General features: G+C 37.9%; 3 protein-coding genes across 5 annotated transcripts; 2 read left to right on the top strand and 1 right to left on the bottom strand.

Annotated features, from left to right (window-relative positions):
* Positions 1 to 517: 517 nt before the first annotated feature.
* On the top strand, positions 518 to 5,862 carry LOC112567295. Of its 3 annotated transcripts, none has more exons than XM_025243935.1 (6): positions 518 to 819; positions 1,388 to 1,477; positions 2,196 to 2,351; positions 2,507 to 2,647; positions 3,692 to 3,835; positions 4,126 to 5,862. In XM_025243935.1, the coding sequence occupies exons 2-6, from the start codon at positions 1,429 to 1,431 to the stop codon at positions 4,740 to 4,742; spliced, it is 1,107 nt and encodes a 368-aa protein (XP_025099720.1). In that variant the 5' UTR covers positions 518 to 819; positions 1,388 to 1,428; the 3' UTR covers positions 4,743 to 5,862. The 3 variants fall into 3 exon arrangements, with proteins under 3 accessions (XP_025099720.1, XP_025099719.1, XP_025099721.1); XM_025243934.1 differs by having other exon boundaries at positions 1,383 to 1,477; XM_025243936.1 differs by lacking the exon at positions 518 to 819 and having other exon boundaries at positions 1,291 to 1,477.
* Positions 5,863 to 18,968: 13,106 nt separating this feature from the next.
* Positions 18,969 to 20,108, bottom strand: LOC112566931 (G-protein coupled receptor GRL101-like). Its single transcript, XM_025243360.1, has one exon. The coding sequence runs from the start codon at positions 20,106 to 20,108 to the stop codon at positions 18,969 to 18,971; it is 1,140 nt and encodes a 379-aa protein (XP_025099145.1).
* Positions 19,022 to 23,841, top strand: LOC112566405 (zinc finger protein 135-like). The gene is made up of 2 exons (XM_025242576.1): positions 19,022 to 19,355; positions 21,761 to 23,841. The coding sequence occupies exon 2, from the start codon at positions 21,902 to 21,904 to the stop codon at positions 23,156 to 23,158; it is 1,257 nt and encodes a 418-aa protein (XP_025098361.1). The 5' UTR covers positions 19,022 to 19,355; positions 21,761 to 21,901; the 3' UTR covers positions 23,159 to 23,841.
* Positions 23,842 to 24,379: the final 538 nt, after the last annotated feature.

Genomic DNA, 24,379 nt, shown 5'->3' with positions numbered 1-24,379 from the left:
TGCAAATATACACATCCGTCATCTTCTAAAATCTAAGTGCGTTTGTCAAAATCAGTTCGCAAAACTCAAATAAGAGAATAATTAATTTACAGTCCTACAGAGCGTGGGGAAAAAACCAACCTATGAATTGAAGCCAGAATGTCGCTGATATTGTAGGTCACAATCTTGATGGTCAATTAGTTGGACTGTGTGACCAGAAAGATGAACCTCACCCGCCATTTGTATGCACATCCTCCCTCTTCTAAGCAGGTACCCTCCCTCCTTGACACAAAATGGTTTTTCTCTGCATCGTGTCGTACCTGATGATCAACACAATGCTGCTATTGTCACACATACGGTGAAGCTTGACTTTCCTAAATTCAGCTCTCGTCTCGGCACACTGTTCTTTCTCTCCGTGTGTCATCTGTTTACAGATGTACAGGGCCCAACTCTACTATTTCCATTTCAATGCATCCTGCTCATACTGCCTTTGACAAAGTATGTAATTCACCCCCTACCTGTTTTAAAGGATGTCTGACAAACTGTACTTTGTGGACGTGACGATTTCTTTGCTGTACCTCATAACAAAAATGAGACCAGCGATAAAGTTCTCTGCTCTTTGTACAACATATCTCCATCTTTACATTAAACATATCCGTACCATTTAGATGGATCAGGTCAGCCAGTAGATAAGATTACTTACTAAGAAAGAGAAACAATGTTAGGTCTCGTGCACTTGTATCCTTTGCCTACAATCTCTCTAACAGGGCGATACATTCATCGAACCTTCACGGAAGAATGAGTTAACTTTTGTCTCGTTTCGAAAAATAATTTTCTCTGGTAAGTGGAATTTCACAACATTAATCTTGTATGTACAAAGCAGTAATGATGCAGACAATATTAGTGATTTGTTTTAAGCGGAAGAAGCTACTAAACAAAACGAAAGCAATATTATGTTTTATTTTAATTATATTTTAAATGATACTAACTATTGCTTTTTTATTTGTTATTATGTTCTTCTTATATTATTATTATTTTTACAAATTGTCTAAAAACGACTTCAAAATGTCGTAAGAAGAATTATTTGTTCTGGTCTGAGTCTATTGTTTGTTTTTAAATGAAACAGGACCATGGCCCCAAACAAAGAGAATCTGTCTCTCTTTATTTTATCTTTCTTTCTCTCTTTTCTTTTTCCTTCCCTCTGTGACACGCATGTATGCGCGCACACTCACACTCACTGCCAAACAGTTATGAACCTGTCAGGTACCTACAGCTGAGCAGAAAACACAAAGATGCGATAGGTGCAGTGAACTGAAAGAACCAGATTGATCACAGTTACACAAGGTTGTTCAAATATCAAACTGCCGTACAGATAACAGTGTTTATGTTTGACTTACATCCAGTGTAGGCCGCTGCAAGCTATTGAAGAAAATCAGTTTGGATTTCACAATGGCGCAACAACGCACACTGAAGAAAGTGGAGACCACACACAAGTCAGGTAAGTGTGTTTACAAATAAATACACACAGGTGGTGAGAAATGTTATGTCACTTCTGAGAACAGATTTTAACACAAACTCACGAGGTTTAAATGCTTATTTTAAATTAGTGCGAAACCTGAACATTCCAGCTGATGCCACTTTACATTCTTGATGTCTACACATACAGAGGATTTGCATGTTGGAAGGAATTTTTAAAGTACTATTTCTGCAAAGAAAGAGTAGTACAGACTTTACACCTCGAGCAGTCGGTACTCAGTAAGCTAATAATAGCTACAGATTATTTACATGTTTACTTGCTATGTTCACTGGCGATGGCAGCACATCTGAAACATTTTCCTATCCATTTAAACAAAACAAAGAACAATAGAAGTCAAGCTAGGAAAGATAATTAAAGAAAATTAGTCAAGATGAAAAATAGCAATGCAGAACATGGTTTCAAAACCTAATACACATAATGAAAAGGACTTTCCGCAGTTTTATTCTTTTAAAGAAATCTGAAAAGGATTTCTGTAAATCAAGGTACACCAAATGCATTGTTTTGAATTTTTTGATGTGCTTCAGGTCCATTTACCTGTAAGAACGCATAATCAAAAAAGAAATGAATTATTTTATTGCTGCTATCGTATTAAAAGATGAAAGATTACTCCAGTTACAGAGATGTTTGCCTTACTTTATGAAAGTAAATTCTTGGCGAATATATTGCATTGTTGTTTCAGAAAAAGACCTGTTACCTGGTCTTCCAGATGAAGTTCATGAAATAGTTAGAAAGCTCCAAGATGCTGCAAAATGTCGTTATCAGTTTCTCGAGAAACGGCAAAGAAAAATTGGACAAAAGCAAACTAACGGGGTCTGCCTTGCACTTGCTGGAGGAAGTAAGTAGACTGAAGGTATGAATGGATGGATGGATGGATACAATGGAAACATTGTTAAGATCGTTTCGACGATAAAGTCAATGAGAATAAGAATGAAACCAGAGAATATGAAAAAGGTAATTTGTAAGGTTTTTTAACGACCGACTCTTTCCCAGTTGTTGCAGCCATTGCCCTTGGCGTCCAGATCCTGTTTTGGTGGCTCGGTGCTGCCGGTCTCATCATGATTGTCGCTGGAAGTGTTTTCACTGCAGCAGCCATGCAGGAAGAGTCCAAGGAGAGAAAAAACACAACAGCAGGTTCTAAAACTTATTAACAATAGTATGTTCTCAAAGCTAAGAATTACTTGGCAGATGAACTACATGAGAAGATACAAAAAACACCAGGCAACTCTTCTTTTGCAGAATTGTGTGCATAAATATACATAAAACTTCTTTAAACTCACGACCTAATTTTATAATGTAACCTATGAGATAGATGAGATAAACAATTTTCAATGGTGATAATTGTGGATTCTTTTAAATAATTTGCTATAAATCCAATGAGAAAACATGCTTGACTTTTTATAGCATTGTCGTTGCAGGAAAGGTTCAACAAAAGAATAGTTATTGTACAACTTCTAAACTCGTTTTTGCAATATCGTGTTTATAATTATGGAAACATATCAACACTTGTCCAATTAATCTAAATTAGACAATTTTAAAACTGTGATATTAGTGCATCTCTAACTGCAATAAAGTATACAAAATGTCAAAGAATCAAACTTTCAGTTATTGTACTTTATTTGCACATCTGTAGCATTTGATCTTAGTTAAAAAATTGTTTATTGTGTGATGTAATTAGTTTCCCTAATCTCCTGCATTAGCCAGGACAAGGGAGACAACTAGAAAAGATCACAGCAGCCCATTCAATCACGTGAACGTTATATGTCCTCTTACTAGTATTTAAATTGATGATGACGATGATGATGACGAGGACGACGACGACGATGATGATGATGATGATTTTTCCCATTTGTTTCTTTATGACTATTCTTCTTTCACATACTAAGGAAATTACAGTTTTCTCTTTTTAATGAACCACAAAATAAAAACTGCCTTGCACTCTCACAATTAGTACCATGATATAAGTAGATACTCCATTTTGTGAGACCAATTTAGAAAGATGTATGAGAATCACTTTTCTGCTAAATTTTAGATTTTTTTAAATACTGTATTTCTCATTTACTTCGATTTCGATCCTTCTATTTTGCTAGTCTTCATCATGATTTTGATATTTTGTTTGATATTTTGAAAACGCGTAAATGTTGTATAAATTTGTTTCGCCTTCTATAATATGTTCAGATGTTGTGAGAATACGCCAATTGATAGGCAAAGGTCAGAATTTCAGCCGGAGGCTCAGAGAAGTTGCAGAAAATCTTAATCAACACCACAGAAATGTCAAAAGAGCGAAATTCGGTGGAGCTTTATCTACATTTGTTGGCGGAGGTAAGCAGATGAGACTTTTATCTATAATAGATTTAATCAGACACTTTTTATTTTAACAACGGCATACAAGTACACATTCACTGATCCGAAAACCATGATTCACGTACCAAAGTGTGAAAATCGCTTTATCGTCAATCAGTTTTGCAAAATGTTCATTAGTATGGCAGAACGAGAACACATCCGTTTTATTCCTTGCTATGTGTTCTCATGTATAGATGCTTACAGTTTTTTTTATATTTTGTAGCACAAGACAATGCACTACATTTTCTATTACTGTGGTCTTATTCCAGTTGTTACAGTGGTGGCCGCAGTTCTTACACCATGGACTGGTAAAGGGATGTTACGATTGGCTGGCGCCGGAATGGTTTTGTCTGGAGCAGGTGATTTGGTAAAAAATGGCTCGTCCTTAATTGAAATGATTATCCAGAAAATCAATGGTAGAGATTTACAAAGAGAGTGGAATGAAATCATCAGTGCAGTACTTACGGAGTGTCAAGTCTTGTATAACATGCCACAGATGTGCACTACGAATCTGCATGGGTATACGCCTCTCTTTGTGAATGGATTGAACATTCTACACAGCAGGAGTACTCTTCAAAACGGTCTGAATATGCTGAGCGCGGCACACGAGGGTGCCTATAACTTGGGTACAGCATCGAAACACGTTGGACTTAAGAAGGCGTCAGCTGGAATACAAGCAATAGGAACGACGGAGTTTTTCCTAACTCTTGCCATGTTACCGAATAATTTTACCGAAATGGTCAGAGCAGCCGTTGACCTCATGGACGACCAAAAGCCAGAGGCTTCGCTCCTCCTGCTTAAGCTCGCTGACTGCACTGAGGAGATCACCCGCGGGCTGAGAGAAACGAGTGAAATGTTGTGTTTGTTCTCATACAAACATGATTAGATATCTTAATGTGAGAGGACAGAAACAAAACGCTACAAATTTATGTCTTAGAGCAGTTATGATGTCTGTTTCATCATATTGAATCAATAGGAAAGTTAGAAAATTTGAAATAAAACAGTTTGTAAAATTTACTATTGGCTGCCATAAAAAATTCACAATGACCAAACAATAAACTCAAATAAACATGTATACCAATAATGCTACATCATGCATAAATGTTTGCTGGGTAAATGTTTTCGTCAGATGGCTAATTCCCAGCATTACAATTTTATTTTACAGTTACAACTGACTGCTGATAATTCCCTTCATAACCATTAAAAATACAATAACATTATAGAGACTTTGTACACATTTATCTATGTAAAACGTATTACTTTCTTATTTAGCTGCATTCAAAGTTTACTGTTTGCTTACTCACACGTGTTTTATGTTTGTCACCTTCAATTCATTTTAACTGCTTTAAGCACGCAAATCAAAGGTGCCCTTACACTGTCAGTTGTTTTTAGCATTGTAAAGAATATGTTTATGACAGATGATGTGTTTGTGACTGTATCACGATGTTAGTTGTAGACCACACGGTGGTCCTGAACACAGTTGCCAACACAGTTCCTCGGGGACCACCAGCTGCTCATTCTCGCAGCATGGTGGCAGCACAAGTTATTCGGGTTTGACCATGTGACTTGAGTTAACAGTTAGCTAAGACCTCCTTCCAGAATACCTTGCCTGGAAGTCGACGCTAAGCTAAGAGAATGGAAGATGTTTTGTCTCTGACCTGCTCAGGACCGCTTAAGACATGTTAAAATAGAAGACCTGTCAGCCACTGTGTCTGTCTACATGCTGGTGTTTTATGACATGACTGACATTTAGTGTTTGGGGTATTTGTCAAAAGACATAGAATAGTACAGAGTGTATATGTAACAAATAAATTGGCAGTCTTCACCTAGCCTTGGCTCTCTTCCTCAAAAATTATTGCTGTGTCTTATTGTTTTTAACTAATTGTTCCTAATGATTTTATGTTAAACATTTTAGTTTGTCAGAGAAAAAAGAAAACTTTTCGAGAATAATGATCAACTACGTACTTACTGCTTTTATCGATGTGCAATAAAAGCTTGAAACCTCAGGGTGACATAATTGGATGACTGGAGTACAAGAAAATTAATGTCAACTTCTTTTCTCCTTGTTATAACAGAATCATTACTTTTTCAGCATATCCTTTCAATGTTTTTTCTTTTGTATGACGACGATTATTTCCCCCGAGAAAACAAGATTTAAAACAAGAGAAAATTATTATGGTTATCGTAAAAATATTTGTTAGTAATTTAAAATAGGTTTCAGCTAAAATGCCATGCATGTTATTCTTTAATTGCTCTCGATAGAGAACAGTTCGTTTAAAGCTTAAATGTTTAACATGAACACTCGAAGGAAAAAATGGAATGCATTTGAGAGCATTAGTATGAAATACTCAGGCCTTTTACACTCTTACAATACAGACTTCCTAGGAAAGGTAAACATGATGCAGCTAGACCTTCCCACTAATGAGTCAATCACCTTGTTGTGCCAGAGTGATGTATGTAGTACAAGAGACACGTGCATATGAACCAACATATTTATTTAGCATCATTGCATCTGTCAACAGTGTATTAGCTCTGTTTAGCCTTGCTGTTAATGTGATCAACTGTCTGGTTTTCTATCATCTAGGTCTCGGAGATCGAATGAACCTCTGTCTCTTTTTCTCTAGCCTTATCAGACTTATTGTTTACTGCGTCTGTTAATTACTTTAGCATTCTCGTCGTGCTAAATTTTCAACAGAATTTGGGGGAGGATGTAGAGCAATATTCAAAATATGTATCCTATTGTTATGGTATTAGTTGTGCTTTCAGGACTACTTCCAGTCTGTACATCATGGTAATTGCAGTAGAGCGGTGCGCGTGTGTATCATTTCCACTCCAAGCCCCGTCTCTCATTACCTCACACACTATGGCAAAGATTCTACTTGTCATCGCTGTACTTTGTCATCTCGGGTTCATCATCCAGCCTCTGAAATATGACTTCGTGAAGACAAACGTTACAGGACATTCTGAGTGGCAAAATGTTCCGTCAAAATTCTTTCTTTCAAACAAAACTATGATCGACATAATTATGAATACAGTTTTTAGTGTCATCGTTCCTCTATTCATATTCTTCATTGTGTCACTGACGACGTCCATAACTGTCATAAGACTGACAGCCGCCGCGGCCTGGAGACGAATGACGAGTTGTACAAGTATTGTACACAACAGACAGCAGCTGGCACTAACGTACATGCTCGTACTTACATCCTGTGTTTTCATCGTTTCCATGATGCCGAGTGTACTGCTCAAAACTGTTTCTCTGTTTATTGAAGAATTCTCAACATATGGTACCTACGGGCAGCTTTACAACCTTTGTATCAGAGTTGCCAACGGATACCCAGCGGTAAATAGTTTTGTGACTTTTTTCATCTATTACACTCGGTCTTCACGGTATAGAAACAAACTTAAGACTTTATGTCGCTCAGTTAATAGACACCCGCACAGAACAACCAGAGGATGAACTTCTTTCTTGATAACAACGTCGATACACACCATAGACAACGTTTGTTGTCATACGTTAAGAAAATTTATAAGTAGTATGAGTAAAAGTAAGCAACCAATCAAAACAGTTCGGTTAAAGTGCTTTTTAATATATATATATCACAACTCTTTCAGGGAACACTAGTTTTTGTATTGTGCTGCCAGAAGAGAAACCAGTTAAGAAAGTCATTGGACGTGAAGGTTCTCTGTATTCGTTTCGACTACCGGTCTTTCATCATGATTGCCTGCTGCACACGAGTTTCAACTGTCACTAGCGCGATTTCTTGTTCCAGGATTTGTTAGATGGCGATTCCTGACTTAACTGACATCCGTGACACTAATGCCGAAAGCTGTTGTAACTTTCTTGTTTCTTCTTTATCTTGTTTTTCCGAGGTTTACGATGATATGAAGGGCTTAATGGTTCAGAAGGTCGTTAATAACTGGTAAAGGAAATTAGTGCAAGATAATAGTTCCACAAATATGGATGATGCCTCACCAAGGACCTAAAGACTCGACGGCGAAGATTGTACATGGAGGCGTTTTCGTTGCGAAGGTGTCAGCCAAAGGAAAATCTGAAGCAATGTATTTAAAAACTTTCTCTGCAATGTAATAACAAGTTTGACCGTGGTGCTACAAGAGTTTTACTAAATTAGTTTTGGACTTAATCTATCAACCGTGTGTATTAGACGTTTCATGCAGATTCTATGAGGTAAGGCTTTTCCTCTCCATCTCTTGTTTCGAAACATATAGTCTGTAGTGGATAACACTGAGTAAATGAGAGAAATCTCCTATAATATTAGTCTGTGAAGTTTTACAACGTTTGGGGGATGCACATAATGAGGAATAAAGGGGAGGAAGAGAGAGAAACAGGGCCAGAGTTCAACTTAAACAGCTAGAATGCAATTTGCTCGATCATTACAACATCGATAATAATATTAACAATGAAAAGCAGTACAAAAAAAAATCTTGCTAAAAAGTTTATTAAGTTAACGTAGAAAATTTGAAAATATATCACCATCAGGACAGAAGATTTATAGTACTAGTATGCATACATATCGCACTAATGTAATAATTTTTTTAAAAAATCATACAAAACTGTGTGAATATAGTTTCACATTTACTCAATACCCTGATTGAGTCAAGAGGCTAATGCAAATACATTTTAAACTATTCTGCTGAAGTTGTTTTCTTCTACTTCTCTCTGCTTTGAATTATCAATTTTTCTGCAGAAATAATATCTTTAAATTTTTAATGTCACTTCCTCGAGACAAGTTTTGTCTCCGATAATTTTTTTTTTAAAGCAACGTTTCCCGAATCTGTTTTTAAGTAAGCATTTAAGCGTTTTCATTCTAGTGGTCTAGATCAAGTAAAATAACCTGAATCTTAAGACTAATAAAAGATGGTTTGACACAAATTAGACACTTCCAAACAGGCTGTCTAGTCTGTGGGTAAGCTCATGCCACTGGAGATTAGGTTGCCTTTCTATGCACGCTTAATTATCAGTTTAGCTCTTTAATGTCATCATATAACAAAATGAACATCGACTGGCTCCTGTTCTCTGACTGCGAATTTTGTTTATAGAAATGCGACTAAGATGGTGCTTATCTTCCAATGTAATCTTGTCATCGCCATAAAGAGCCAATCCATTCTTTGTTAATAGCTTTTATGATAATTACATTATGTAGATTCAAGTTGCTATAAAAACATTTCACATGCCTTTATGAAAAAAACCTTCGCTTATTTATAGCCATATATATTACGTATTGATAATGGGTGAAACGATGCACAAACAGCGTTTGCTCAAACTCTGGAATCCGCCATGGTCTCTAGCGACAAGGATTTAAGGGACGTAACTCCTGCTAGACGTTTGCCTTACCGGGTCATCCCCCTTTAATTATCTGCCTTACGACAGAGTATGCAATTTTTAGAATAAAAAACCAAACCCAGATTATGTAGCTTTCTTCAGCACTGGCGAGATGAAAATTGACATTTTTTTCGAAAAATAACAAGAAAGTTTTTGATTATACTGACTGGTGGGCGGGGGGAAGAAGAAATGAACCTTGCGAAGCAGTCAACAATCGATCAAAGGTAGGCTCTTGCAAATATCGGAGAAAAGAGCTGTGAAAAAAAAGTGAAGGACCTTTGTCTTTGATACCCAGATGCAAATTTATTTATGTCATTTATTTATGTGCTTGCGAGACTCTAGTTTGCTAAAAAAAAAAAAATAATTAAGGAAAAGAAAAAAGAAGAAATTACAGAAAAATTAAAAAAATGAATACATTTGCGGAACTCACAACCTTCATAGAAGGGCAGTCAGATTAGAAAGAAAATGGAGAACCCTGTATGTTGCAGTCTGAAAATAGAAGAAATTGATACCAGACATAATACAGAACATTCAGTCTCTAAATTTGTCTTATCTAGTCTCCAGGAAAACTTACTGTTTTTGATGGCTTGAGAGTGGAAAGAATAAAGGTTGAGCCTTGTTCACATCGCTAAACCCTTTAAACAACATGGGCGTGGTCTTCTTCCTTTTGATATTTCGTTTGTCTTCTTTCAATTCATTTTTCTACTTTCTACTTTCTACTTTTCTCTCTCTGTGCTCACCTATCACTTGCCTATCATTGTTTACTAGAACAACCCTTGTTAGGATGACAATGTTTTGGCATGAAAAGCCATTAGATGTTAGAAAACAGGTTTTATATTGTTCCTCGTTTCTGAATCCGACAATAATCAGTAAAAGAATTTTATCATCGTAAAGCTGAGCAAAAAATGTCGTGGATTTTAACTCTAGTGTGGCTGTAAATCTGATGACCGGAACAATTACCTTATTAATTAACAGACTACGTACTTACTCATGATGTCTACTCACAATGCAGTAAGTTAATTTTCTCTCACACAAAATAGATGCACGCAAACCTCGTTTTCGAAAGCAGCACCGTTTAGTTTTTCGAAACGCGACAGCAGAAAAGACTTTTTCGTAAATTTGTGTCTTGAATAAATAACAAAATGAAGAAAACACCATCACAGGTGGCCCGACATCAGTGCTTCCAGAGTCGTGTAGACCTTTCTTCTTCGTTGACCTCTGATTTCTTCTTACATTCTTTCAAGAACAGAGGGCAATTATTCCTACCGGCGCTTGTTTCGTTTATACTTTCTAAAAGAGACGAAACAAAAACAAAATGTTAACTTCCCGTATATCAGTGGGTAATGACTTCGATGTCGCATAAAATCTCTCTCTCTTTGATGTACATACTGGTGTGTAGTCTCGGGTGACTGGGCGAACAAGAGCTCACGTCAAGAGCATGGAGGACTTTTTTCGATCTACATCGCAGTGGCACAGTGGGAGACACAGCGTGATGCCAACATTAGTAGAGAAAAGGAAAACAGTTCGAAACCTAAAATAAGAAAATCAGAGTCCTACCCGTTCCATTCCACTCCGTACAATGCCCGTCGCCAACAGTAAATTGTCTTTTAAGTATTTTTTGGCACTAACCAGTAAATAGTTGTTGAAACAAAATCTTTTTAGGCATGAATGAGCCCAAACTGATTTTTTTTGTTTTGTTTTGTTTAATTTTTATTCAGCTTTACCGTCCTAATGTCTCTTCAGTTATATACATATTAGTAGTGCATATAAGATCAGCATTGTAATTATCAAATTGAAGAGACGTTTGGATCAAAAGTGGCATATATATATATTTGATGAAACAGGAAGTATAAAATTTATAAATTATAAGCATTTTAAAAACAATGTGAAGGATATATTCATAAAGAAAAAATACATTTATCCTGAACGTAAGGAAGCATTTTCTTGCGCCTTTGTTTTGCTTCAAACATTTTCCCGAAAAAAATAGAAATGATGTTTACAGTAGGAAATCACTTTGTGAGACAATACCGATCAAATTACAATCAAGTTTAATCTTACCTGTCTGTGTGCACGTTTCTGAATATCTGTTCATGTATATAAACAGAGCTAGCATCTTCACTCGGGTTTCCTTCCAGAAGCTTTGACAGAAGTTTGTTTCTTTTCCATCAACGAACGATGTCACCATGACTACAATCGTCAACACCATTATTACTAGAAGCAATGTGTCAACGATTCTACTTCAGTCTCCCAACAGTGCGTGGAATTCAAGTTTAAATGAAAGTATGAGGGATGACAGCGTAGATAAAGGATACCTGTACTGGCTGATAATACTAACTCTTGCCACTGAGCACGTGTTTGCTGTTATAAGTATTTTAGGTATCATCACTAATGCAACAAGTAGCATTGTTTTCTTCCGTCACGGTCTGCAAGATCGTATGACACTCTGTCTCTTTTCTCTGGCTCTGGCAGAACAACTTTTTCTACTAACCTTTTTTCACACCGACATCGTGACTATAATGGCGACTAAACCTCCGTTTGGAGTAGGTGAAGAGTATTGGCAGCTTTATCGGGCTTATGGGTTTGGTGTTCATTATGCTGTGAGAACTACAGTAGGTCTGTACATCATGGTGATTGCCGTAGACCGGTGTTTATGTGTTACATTTCCACTCCGAGCAGCATCCCTGATTACCACGCGCACCATGGCTGTTATTCTAGTTCTCTTCGCTGTTCTTCCACAACTCGGGTATACCTGTCAGTCTCTCAAATACGATGTCGTCAAGACTGAAGTTGAAGGAAGTCCTCGCTGGCAAATTGTTCCTTCTAAGATGTACCACGATAACAGCTTTGTAATGGACATCATCATTTACGCAGTTTTCAGCGTTGCTGTTCCCATAGCCACGTTCTTTATCGTGTTTCTATCGACGATGATGACTGTTAAACAACTGACAGCAGCCGCCGCCTGGCGACGAAAGACGAGTTCTACAAGTATTGAACACAACAGCCAGCAGGTGGCGCTGACAAAGATGCTCGTGCTCGCGTCTTGTGTCTACATCGTCACCATGGTACCCTTTATCTTGGTCAAAATAGTTCGTTTGTTTGTGGAGGAATTCTCGAACAACGGCGTCTACCAACAACAGTACGTCATCAGCGGCAGAATCAGCTACGGATTCCCCGTGATAAATAGTTTTGCCAGTTTCTTCATCTATCACAGGCACTCCTCGAGATATAGGAGCGAGCTTCGCAAACTGTCTCTATATTTGTCCCTTGCATGCCAAAAATTATATGTTTGAATTAACATAATCTGACAACATCAAATATTGATGGAGAGTGCAAACCAAAAACACTCCACGAGATCGGAGTTATACTATTTTCATGTATAACTGTATTCGGTTTAAGTATTCCTGTAGTAGAAACAAACATAGACCTAAAATCTTTTCCATAAAATAAAACTTTGCGTTTGTTATCGAGTTTGTCTCTCTGGTTAATTCCTCTTCTACATGATCTGCAACTACCTCGAAAAGAGTCTCAGGAATAAAACTTTCTCACAGTTTATTCTGTTCACTGTGATAACATGAACTGAAGATGCAATAAATGTAACCATGAATTGGTTGCATCATGTCTTAAGTAAATGTTTAAAAATTACAAAGTTAGTCTTGTTGGCAGTGACTTGTGGCGGATAAGAAAAGTTAAAAAAAATGAAATGAAGTGTAAGACCAGTTCTATTATTAATATCAGGATTAAAGGTTTGTGATACAAAATGACTTGCCCATCTTAGCTTCAAGTTTGGTAGCATTCCATTCTAATAATCAGGAGTCATCAGAATAAACCTGGTGCTGCACCTTTTAGCTTTCACAAGTAGAAGGGGCCTAAGAATCTGGAATTGTGTTTGGAAACAAAGAACTGAGCAAAGAGTAAGATGTTTTACTGCATGATTACCTACAGAAGTTGGCATACAGACTGGGCACCAAACATTTTACCTGACGGCTTGTTTACCTGTCGCAATCTTTCATAGACAGGTTCTCAAACTAAACATGGTGAATAGACCTCTGATTAAGCTTTTGTAGAAGTCTCAATTTTCACGATGAAAATGAAATCTGGGCTTTCTTTTAAATGTAGCGAACCTAGTGTTTAAAAGACAACCTCAAATTTGTATGAGTGCCAGAGTACTTACATAAACTTGATCAATCTTTTGTCCACCAAAAATCAGAGGAGTGAAATGCTGTACATTATAAAGTGTAAGATGATTTCCTTACATTTTACTACTTTTATGTTTCAAGGAGCTGGTCTTGCAACACAGGACAGCAAGCTTGAAAAAAATATGTCGATTTAAATCATAAAAGTTTAGTTTTAAAATGGAAAAAGAAACGAACTGACATAAATCTTACCGTAGGACTCCTTTGAAAAGATAGTGTCGACCTTGACTGGAGCAGTGCTGTTTGCCAAATAGTTACTGAGACCTTTATTTATTTATATCGTGTAGGGTACACTCGGGGTACTGGCATTGTTTACTCACAGGGATCTGTACAAACGCTGCTGCCAGAACAGCCAGTCTAAATGCAAGTGATACTAAATAAGAAACACTCAATTTTGCACTGATATATTACTTTCATTTTTCGCTCACAAAAATCGTTTGTCCGATATCTTGCACCACAACGATTGCCATATCAAAGCTTGTAAAAGCTATATCGAATCTTTATTTATACGCTTTTCTCTCTGTTCTTAGTTACTGTACTGTACAGAATTACATTGGATGTCGCTTACGTTCAAGAGCAGACCTGGGCAAAGGCCGGCCCGCGGGCCGGATCCGGCCCGCCTCCTGTCTCTGACCGGCCCGCCCGCTGGCCCGCCCGCCAGTATATATACTATATATACAGTATTGGGTAAGACTGAGTTAACTATATTAGTCCGCCCTCTAAAACATCCCAATTTCTCATGCGGCCCCTTGGGAAAATTAATTGCCCACCCATTTTCAAGCTAATGGGAAAAATTTGATATGTGAAATAGGTAAGAGTTAAAGGAAGGTAGTAAAAGGAACGGCTTGCCCGAGACGGGATCTGAACCCACAACAGCAAGTCCTCGCGATACTTGTACAGGCGCAAACGTTGCGTCACCGGGCAGTGCGTAAAGACAAGATTCGCAGGAAAACTACTTTTTCCATTATTTTATTTTGAAAAATACGAGTTAGATGCAATATAATCCTTTAATGTGTTTCTTTATGGGTTTTTTAAAATTAAAATTATCTACAAAAATAACTTGTTTACGCACTCACACGGCTCTTATATTTCAAAGAAAATGAACACATATTGCTTATATAAAAGTAAGCAATGTCATGGTGTGGTTACTTATACGTAAACAAATGTTACAGAAAGTATTTTAAATAAATAATTAGTCGCTAAATTTTACATTGAAGACAAATCGATCATTTACTCTTGGCTGAAGAATTCTAGGGGGAGGAGGTGACTTACAAGTAAGACTTTGATTTTCCTATTTTTGTATTGTGGAATTTTTTTCTCTTTTTGCGCAGGGTATCACGCTGTTTCTCTTTCTAAAGTTGTGATGTCGATGGTCCATAGAGAAGCTCTGGAGAGTTTAGCATTCGGGGATATCTTGCCATAATGTATTTGAGATTATGTTTTAAATCTTAGCATAAGGGAAGCGTGGATATATGTGGTATCGTCATTTTCAGAAGAAATGGAAAAATAGAATGAGAGAAAAAGAGAAAAAGATTCAATGACCCAATGCACGAGTAAAGAAACAGGTACAGGCCACAGATAGCATGAGTTCGAAGATAGTTTGGTTACAAATATTTCTTCATAAATTAATTCTTTTGCTCACTGTAACCCGATTTACAACAAAACTATACTGAAAACCGGAGCTATTCGTCCTCAGACTAAATACAGTTTAAGATGATAAAACTTTTTACAGATGATTGGAGGATTCAGACACAAAAGGCGCGTCTTGAAATTAGTCCCGTCCGTCTCCAAGCCAAGATATCACTTCCTAATAATGAGCTACCTTAGTGACATTGACGAGAAAAAAATAAAAGGAGAGAGGAAAAAATACATTAAAAAGAGAAAAATCAAAAGGAACTAAAGAAAAAAGGAATAAGGCCACGCCAGTGATGTGCTGTTTTCAAAGACTTCATCGGTACATACAAGATACAAGCTTTATTCCTGGTCTGATGTCGTCGGTCATTATGTGAATCAATCAGACACAGCAAAGCGATGATAAGTCTGAAGGGAAAGTGCTCAGACAATGTTAAAAAAAATTTTGTAGTGACACCTAATGTTTTGAAATATGTGGGTTTTTTGTTATTTTCTTGTTGTGTTTTTTTTTTTTTTTTTTTTTTTTTTTTTGCATCTCGACGTTTTGCACACCTTATGCGTGTGTTCTATTTTTTAAAAAAAATTGGTTTCGTTCTGTATTTTTATTTTAGTGGATAAAATATTCAATATTCTCCTTCACGATGGACACAATTAGCCCCGCGCCCTTTTATCTATGTTCTTGTATTGGTGGATCTTGTAGGAATAAAGACTCGCTCTTAGAAGGAATCCACCTCTCAGCGAGACAAGAGTTCATAGGTCACTAAAGGCAGCTGCACGAAGTCATCGATTTCGAGATGGATGCCATTTCAGAAAAGACCATTTAAATTTGCTGTATCTTGGTCTTTGTATCTTTGATTTATGGCCTTATGTTTATACCACGTGATAGTAGCAACCCCCCAGCAGGATCTTGGGTGGAATGTTTACTATCCAGAGACCTCATGTAAGAATGGGGTGCATATGTGCCAGTGTAGAGGTGTTGTATTCGGTAGGAGCCTGAGATGTTATTTAATTAACTCAATCTTCCTAGTTGTAACCGTGGTTACTACCCACTGTCTCTATCGTATTTGCTGTATAGTAAGGCCAGTTACTACGCGTTCACAAGTAGGGGTAGCATCTTAAAGCACCTCGCTCTGTGAGTAAATGAATGAATAAATACCGGAGAACTTTGCATGAAGTTGGTGTTCGGCGGCTGTAGGTAGCATATCAGTCGTCGTAGACACCACGTGTATGTCCCTGGACTGGGACAGGCCCAACTCTGTGTTGCTATGAGACCAGTCGTTGTTCTCTGACGTTGGTTAGCATATCGGACAGATAGGACGACGAACAGGCGGAGGGAAAGTCATCGGAGTGCTGTGACTGTCAATTGAAGTATTAGTCTCCACCCAACCACCACCGAGAACAGCTTTAACATCAGAGCTAAGTTGTTGCACGTGTGAGAGAGAAATGGTCGATTTAGAGTGAGGTAACAGCACTGGAATAGTGGAAGTACGCTTAGCATGGATAGTACTGGGACTTCCCCTAGACGAGTCTTTGTATTGTATGTATTTGTGTGTTTTTATGTTTAATAAATCTGTTATTTCTAAACGTTACATCACAGGTTGAGTTTTGTGTTCTGAGAACAGCAGAAGTGGGGCTCGTGACTTCGTGAGCCGAGTAGTACACTGGCTGGTCGAAGTGTTAGTATTGTACGTGTGGTCCCCCTGCAACTGGGAGGTCAAATGTCTTCATTGTTCATCTTGACTGCAGCTAAAGATCAGCCTTCTCCACTTTCCTTCTTCTGTGTTGTTTTTGTTTGTTTGTTAGTTTTTGTTCATTTGTTAAGGGGGGGGGGAGGGTACTCGTCAGGGTGTTTGTAGTAAGTCGAAAGCATCCGTGAGAAAATGGGTCTGTGTGTGTGTGTGACTTAATACAATCTCCACTGACTTTTCCTATCATCATTCATCACCGTCCCCTCATACATCAGCCATAAGGTATCCCTATCGTCTAACAACTATTTATTTGTCCAACAATTGTTTACCGATGACCGATGACCCCCGAAACGCACAACAGTTATCAAATTATCATTCAATCATCTATCTCTTCATCCTCTTTCCATACATCGTCATGAGTCATCGACGACTAGAACGAAGTTTCGACTGTGTCCTGCTAGCACTTACTCGTGAAACCGCAGCCAATAAAAACAAAATCAAGTTCATGTAATTTGTCATTTAATGTGGCAAAAAACTGCTTTCAGACTGTCACTAGGCCTGGTACAATGGAGTGAGAACTTACGGTCTGCTATCAAACACAAGATAATGTTGTTACGTATCGTGTAGAATATCATTCGTTTTCAAAGGCAAGCTGTGTTGCTGCCTTTTTAAAAATTATTTTAGCAGTACGTTTCAGAAGCAATTATTTCCATATACATGCATATATATATAAATAAAACAATCTACCAAGGAAAAATAGGACGGGGTCTAGTTCTATTCAAAGAAGTTAATTATTAAAGCATTTGATGTCACCTGAGGGGTGACCAAACCTTCAGGATTCTGTAAAGACAATTACTGGACTACAACCATGCAAAATTGGCAGCGACTTGACATAACCAGCTTAAACTTGTCTTTATCTTCAATCATTTTCTCCAGATAGAGTAGTATATGACAATGGGACACACACAGCAATATCCTTTTGTATACTTCACTACCTCAAAGGTATGCATCTAGGTATGCTTCAGCTAGTCCTTGTCTCCAAAGTATTAAGACCTTTAGCCCACACCAACATCCGACATAAGTTTATTATATTTTCAGCATGAGATATATCAAATTGGTCCTTAATTGTCTCTGTTTTTTTCGTTAATATATTCTAGAGATGTATCAATGCATCTCAGTGATTCCACTGAACCAAGTAAATGGCGATGATTTAAAATGGAATATGATTTTAATTTCGCTAATAAGTTTTAGGTCATGAATTTTAAAAATTGTATTTAATTGTTGTTCAGAGCAACCTTCAGTCAAATGATAGTTGTACATTGTTATGTGATGTATACATTATGATACATTTGTCATCATAATCCTCATTCACATTTACTTTTGTACACCATCATTTCTAGTAGTGTTGTTCGTGATTAGTACATATACATATAATTTCGCGAGGTAAATCACGCTGTATTCTGATCACAATGCCCTTACCCGGTATCAGATTAGGCTTTCGGATGATCTGGAAATTTCTTTGGATCACTTGCAGCATCAAAATATTTACAAATTGACTAGTTTTGAGGTTAATTGACGCGCGCGCGCGCGTTCACACACATATATTTACTGATGTCCCCGAAACATTTATCTTTATAATTATTTACTTCAATCACTCTTAGATATATGTATATTTAAGTATATTGACATTCTTTCTCTACATACATAAACACCGACACCAACATACACCTATATATTTTGGACTTTTAACGGTCTTTGCTTTTTCTGAAGTAGCAGTATATTTTTCAAGAATACGACGCCTATTTCTCAAAATCAAGATATTTTATGCATGAAATTATTTAGTTGCTAATGTTGTATTATGTGTAAATGTGTAGTTTTTAGTATCTGGTGTCCATGAACTCCCGTTTTCTCTCGAGGCGACCTTTATCTTCCTACTACTATTCATTAGGAAATTGAGATAGAAATAACAACCCTTAACGGTGTAACCGTGCATCCAATATCCAGTCCATGTATGTAACGGGGTAAGTGGGGGTGGGATACTTAAGCGTTGGAGATATAAAAGCACTTAGTCATTCTATTAAGTAAAAATTGAAGAAAATTTATTTTAAAAATGAAAACAATCGACATAGAGGTAGGATTTGTATGATTCAATTTTCTTTGGTCATTACACCTTTTTCGCATTCTGTTTTCCAATAATATTTCAAGATCCAGTTACTCCCCGCCGTCTTAAGACAACAACACAACTGATGACTTTAACATCAGTCAACTGATGATGTGAGCTCTAATTTCTTTAACATTCGCTTTTCTTCAGCACGGTTCCATTTCTCGAGCAGCAAATTGAAGGTATACAGAAAAGGATTTAAAGCTGAGTTAAGCGGCAGTACAAAGATCACCAAGGCCACACTCGCCTCACTAGGAACAGGAATTCCCACAGCAGCCATGATGCTCAGCATCCCGACTGGAAACCAGCACAGGAAGTCGGACACCACCACAGTGGCCAGACGGCGAGCTATGATAATGTCCTTCGACTTCTTGGTCGAGCTTCCATCCATGGAGTTCATTCGTACTGACCAGTATATACACACCTGACCAACTGCTATGAACACAAAAAGGACCATGTTGAAGACGATCATAACTCCGAAAGAGTAAGCACGACCTTTAAAACTTTTTCGTGTAATGGGCAAAGGGATGCAGATTCCATTTTGACTGTAAAACTCCCACTCAGACATAAAAGGGAGGAGGGGAACACCAGCCAGGGTAATACCTACAGCCCACACCAGTCCACATGCCAACGATGCTGACCTGCGCTGAAAACGGACCTCACTGAAAGGAAAACGAAGAACAATGAAGCGGTCGAGGGTTATGAGACAGATGATGAAGGCCGACACCTCGCTGGACAAGAGGGACAAGAAGCCGGCAACCTTGCACATCGGACTAACTCTCCACCTCAGGTCGTTCCACAAGTAGGTAGAACGGTAAGTTTCGTCTGCCGCCACAACGATGGCCAGATACACGTCCATGAGAAGGTCTGATATACTCAGGTTAGTAACAAACACACTGAAACCTGAAACAGAGACATTCTTCTGAAGCTGTCTAAACAAAAAGCACCCGGTGTTGCCGGTGATTGACAAAGCACAGAACAACCACAGGAACACCCGGTACACATCTGATCGCAAGAGATCATAGCACGACGAAATTTCATCCACAGGAGCAAAACAGGAACCAGTTTCAAACGAGTCTGGAAGGTTTTGCCGACAACAAAGCTTATAATTATCAGCGTAAACAGTGCGAAGAAATCGTGTGGTCTTAAAAACTTGACTAGGAAATGTCTCCAGGGGAATATCTCTCATATCTATCTGATTCAACTTCGGAAGGTACATAAAACCATTTTCTGTCATTGTTTGAATGCGACTAAATGACACATTCAAATTCTGAATGTTCGAAAAATTCAGAAATGTCCCGCTGTCAAATATTCCGAGAAAACTGTGACTTACATCTACAATTTCGAGATTTTTGTGAAAATACGGACTACCGCTATTAAGAAGATTACAATAGGATTACCAGCTAGACACAACTCTTTCAAACTGTTTAATAATGTGAATGAGGCAAGGTCAAATGTAACTATGTAGTTATCACTAAGATCTACTGTCTTTCAAAACACCTAGCTCACTAAATCTTCAGTGAGGTGTGACAGGCAGAGCCCGAGGGAGGGTTAGACAAACTAATTAGCTACCACTCAGGTGAGCTTAGCGCGGCCTCTCTCTGATGTGACGACAGCAACTCACCGTGGTCGGTGTCAAAGAGATCGTGGAGGTGGGCGATCTCACCTGCGAAGTGCTGGGCAGTAGACCCCGTAGGTGTAAAAGTCGTTAACGATGTGTGTGTAATTAGGTTCGGGCGAATGCTTGTTCAGAAAGTTATCCTTTGCGTGAAAGAGCCCACATACGAATCTTTACACTAAATACTAAAAAATGAACATTTTTTTTTTTATTGAAACGTAATATTTCCTTACAAGTTATAATGGAGTTTTAAGTAGGTTTTTTAGTTTGCAACTGGTTTTGTCACGGATCAGTCCATGCCTCCATGTTTTAAAGTTAGTTTAATCCCTTCGCTGCTTGTAAATTACAATGGTGGTGCATTGATGAGTTTCAGCGAGGAAAGGGAGATCACTCTAGGAAAAGATATAGAGAAGCAGACGCCATTGGCGGACATGACAGTGGAAAGATATGTGAGTATTGATGATGATGATGATGGGGTTTTATAACGCGCAAAATCCGTATCATGGAGAAACGCTCAATGCGCCGAGTATTTAATGTGAGCGTAGATCTTAGAAGTAATTCCTTGCCTAGACAAGGTTTCTCTTTACCTCTGTGTACGGACAATTGTGGTATAGCGCCATTTTGATCGAGGATTCGTGTAGATCTAAACTTGTCGCCTTCAGTAAAGCACCCAGCAGTGTGTAGACTGGGTGTAACGGGTGTACCGCGTGTTTCTTGTCGCCAAGAAAATGTAAATGACAATAAAATTGGAACTGTGTGTGTGTGGATGAACAGAACTGTGAGTTAAGTACTAAATGACTGCTGGTGCGATTATTAACTACATGATAAGAAGTGAGATCAAGATCGAGTGGAGGTTATGATTAAGATTAAGACTTATTTAAGTGTAATTGATCGGGGAAGGCCCCGGATTGAAAACATTGTATGTACCGATAACTGTGTGTCGCCGATAGCATTTTCTGTTGAGGCGGATTATTATTTATGGATATGCATCTTGAAGTTTGTGAAATCCTGAGCCATTAAGCAGCTTATTAACATCTTTTGGACAGCCACAGCCCTCAGGCAATCTTTGTTTTGTGTGTGAACGCATACGGACGTCGTGTGTGTGTTGTTCGATCGAGAGAGAGACGGCGTCCGTGACATAATATAACTGCAGGGTAATTTTACTTTCACATGTGCAACTGTTTATTGATAAAGTTTACTAGATAAGCAAAACAAGAGTAGAAGATAGATGTAAAATGTAATTAATTTATTCTTACATTGTAACATTGCAGGTTCTCGTTATACCACCAGGGTCATGTCCACCAGAGATGATGAGCATCAAGACTTAACCCAGGTCTGTAGGTGATCTACAAGAAGACATAAAGGATAATGTAACGCTTAAGACAGAAAGCCCATTTTGTTCTGATACAGATATGACGTATTGCTCACCAATCAGCTGTATGCAGCTTGAAAGCATGTCTGGTCAAGTTTACATAAAACCTGAGGATGCTTGGCATATTCCTGAATCAAACTGTAAACATGAGGATGCTGTAAAATTGGAGCTTAATCCTCAAGGTGCCATTTATTGTATTAAAACTGAGCAAGTTCCTGATGAAGAACTTTATCCCATAAAAGGCGAGAGTGCTGCACACATTGAGCAGTCAGATTGCAGTCATGAGAATGCTGTGAAAGTGGAGTATTACTGCCAAGATGTCACCTGTTCAATTAAGACTGAGCAGGATCCTGTGCAATGTGCAAAGACAGAAGAGCAGCTTGTATTTAAGCAAGAACAACAAGATCATACTCACATGGTGAAGACTGAGACAGGATGGCCTGATCAGCATGCAACGTGGCAGAATAACATTGATGAGAATTGTCAAGAAATGAGTGTTGCTAGATGCATAACTCCTGAGGTGACAGATATTATGGGAGAAAATCAACAACATCAGACTCATCCGACTGTTACTGAAGTCCCCATTATTACAGAAACGGAAATCCACAAGAAACAATTGATGATCCACTATGATTTGAAAGCTTACAATTGTACTCCATGTAGCGTTGTGTTAGAAAGAATAGATACTATACAACAGCACAAGGAAACTAACAGTAGTAAGAGATCTCACCACAGTGTTGAAAGACCTCACAAGTGTAATGTCTGTCATGTAGCTTTCACAAGATTATGTTACTTAAAACAGCACATGTTGACTCACAGTGATGAGAGACCTCACCAGTGTACTGTATGTCATGTAGCTTTCAAAAGATTAGATACTTTAAAAGTGCACATGTTTACCCACAGTAATGAGAAACCTCACCAGTGTACTGTATGTCATGTAGCTTTCAAAAGATTAGATACTTTAAAAGTGCACATGTTTACCCACAGTAATGTTAGACCTCACCAGTGCAGTATATGTAATAGTGCTTTTAAGTTGTCATGTCATTTAAAAGAACACATGGTGACCCACAGTGATAAGAGACCTTACCAGTGTTCTGTCTGTCAAGTAGCCTTTAAAACAACTCGTGTTCTAAAAAAGCACATGGTGAAGCACAGGGATGTGAAACCTCACCCATGCAGGATATGTAGGAAAACGTTTAGGCGGCCATTTGATTTAAAAAAACACATGCTTACCCACAAGGATGTGACCTCACCATTACATCTGTGTAGAGCTAGTTCCAAGCAGAGGGCAGCATGAAACACAACACGATAATTAACAGGGATGTGAAATCTCATTAATGCAGTGTATGTGAACAACCATGTGGTATGCTATGGGTGAGAGACCTTATGAGTAATATATGTAAAGCTTTCTTGTGTTTTAAGGTTCCCTGCCCATTTAAAACAGTTCAGTATTATATAAAGGTGTCTGAATGACACATTCTGACATTAACACATACTCACTCATGCATGAAGTGTGTAGAGGTGCTAGTTGGTTTCCTTCCGTTAAGAGGATCAAATAATTTGAAAGCGCCATTTAAATCCTCTTTTTCTCAATGCATTTTGTTTCTTTGGACATTTTTTCAGTGCCTTAAATATTTTTATACTTTGTATTAATCCATGATCTAGGAGAGAGGTGATTTCTTTGCCAGAGAAACAGCTTGTCTTTTTAAAGAACATGTACTGATATTGATGAGTATCTTTGTGTTGAGTGTGTACAGCCAACCCCTAAAAGTGCACATGATAATTAAACATGTACCACACTTAGCACCTTTTTGGCCGGTTTTCTCCCTTCTTTGTATGCATTGTCAAAGATGTCATGTTTTTTTCAAAAATTTATGAAAATTGCAAATAAATGATCAGTGAGTTTACTTGTTTGAATGGTTGTCTTGATGGATTCTTGTTGATGATAATGACAAAAAGGATAAGAGAATAAATTGAATATCCACTGTGAATTCTACTTCTTGTTTAATTAAGACAGCAAGATTCTATGCATAATACTTAGACAAAAGAGTGGGCGTTTTTCAAAATGCTCTCCCCTGCTAGGGAAGGTAGGAGTACACGGTGCTGACTTTTACAAGCAGTCAGAGATAGGAACCGTTTTCTTGGACACAGTAAAAAGCTGCTTCCTTTTTGTATCGCTGGTCTACTTTCTGCACAAATTTAGCAAACATAAATTCTTACACAACAACCAAATAAGTGTTTTTTTAAGATTTTTTTTTCTTAGGTCAAACTCTTTGGCCTCTTGCGTGAGTTGTAGGAAAACGATTAGAGAAGTTAAAGACGAAAGCACTTGTAGTATGTCTGTTTTACAGTAGGAGTAGACTGCTTGTTTAAAGAAGCGTGTGTGTGATGTAGGTGCGCACATAAGTGTAAGTTTGTTTGTTTGGTATATATATGTCTGTCACTTGCCCCTAACTTTTTTCTGTTCCTTTGTTCATTTTTTCCACTGTTGACATCTCTTAACGCTGCGTATTGCAAT

The sequence above is a fragment of the Pomacea canaliculata genome, linkage group LG6 (assembly GCF_003073045.1).
Source record: "Pomacea canaliculata isolate SZHN2017 linkage group LG6, ASM307304v1, whole genome shotgun sequence".
Classification (NCBI taxonomy): domain Eukaryota; kingdom Metazoa; phylum Mollusca; class Gastropoda; order Architaenioglossa; family Ampullariidae; genus Pomacea; species Pomacea canaliculata.
Note: the sequence above shows the minus strand (reverse complement) of the source record. Positions and strands in the feature narration are given on the sequence as shown.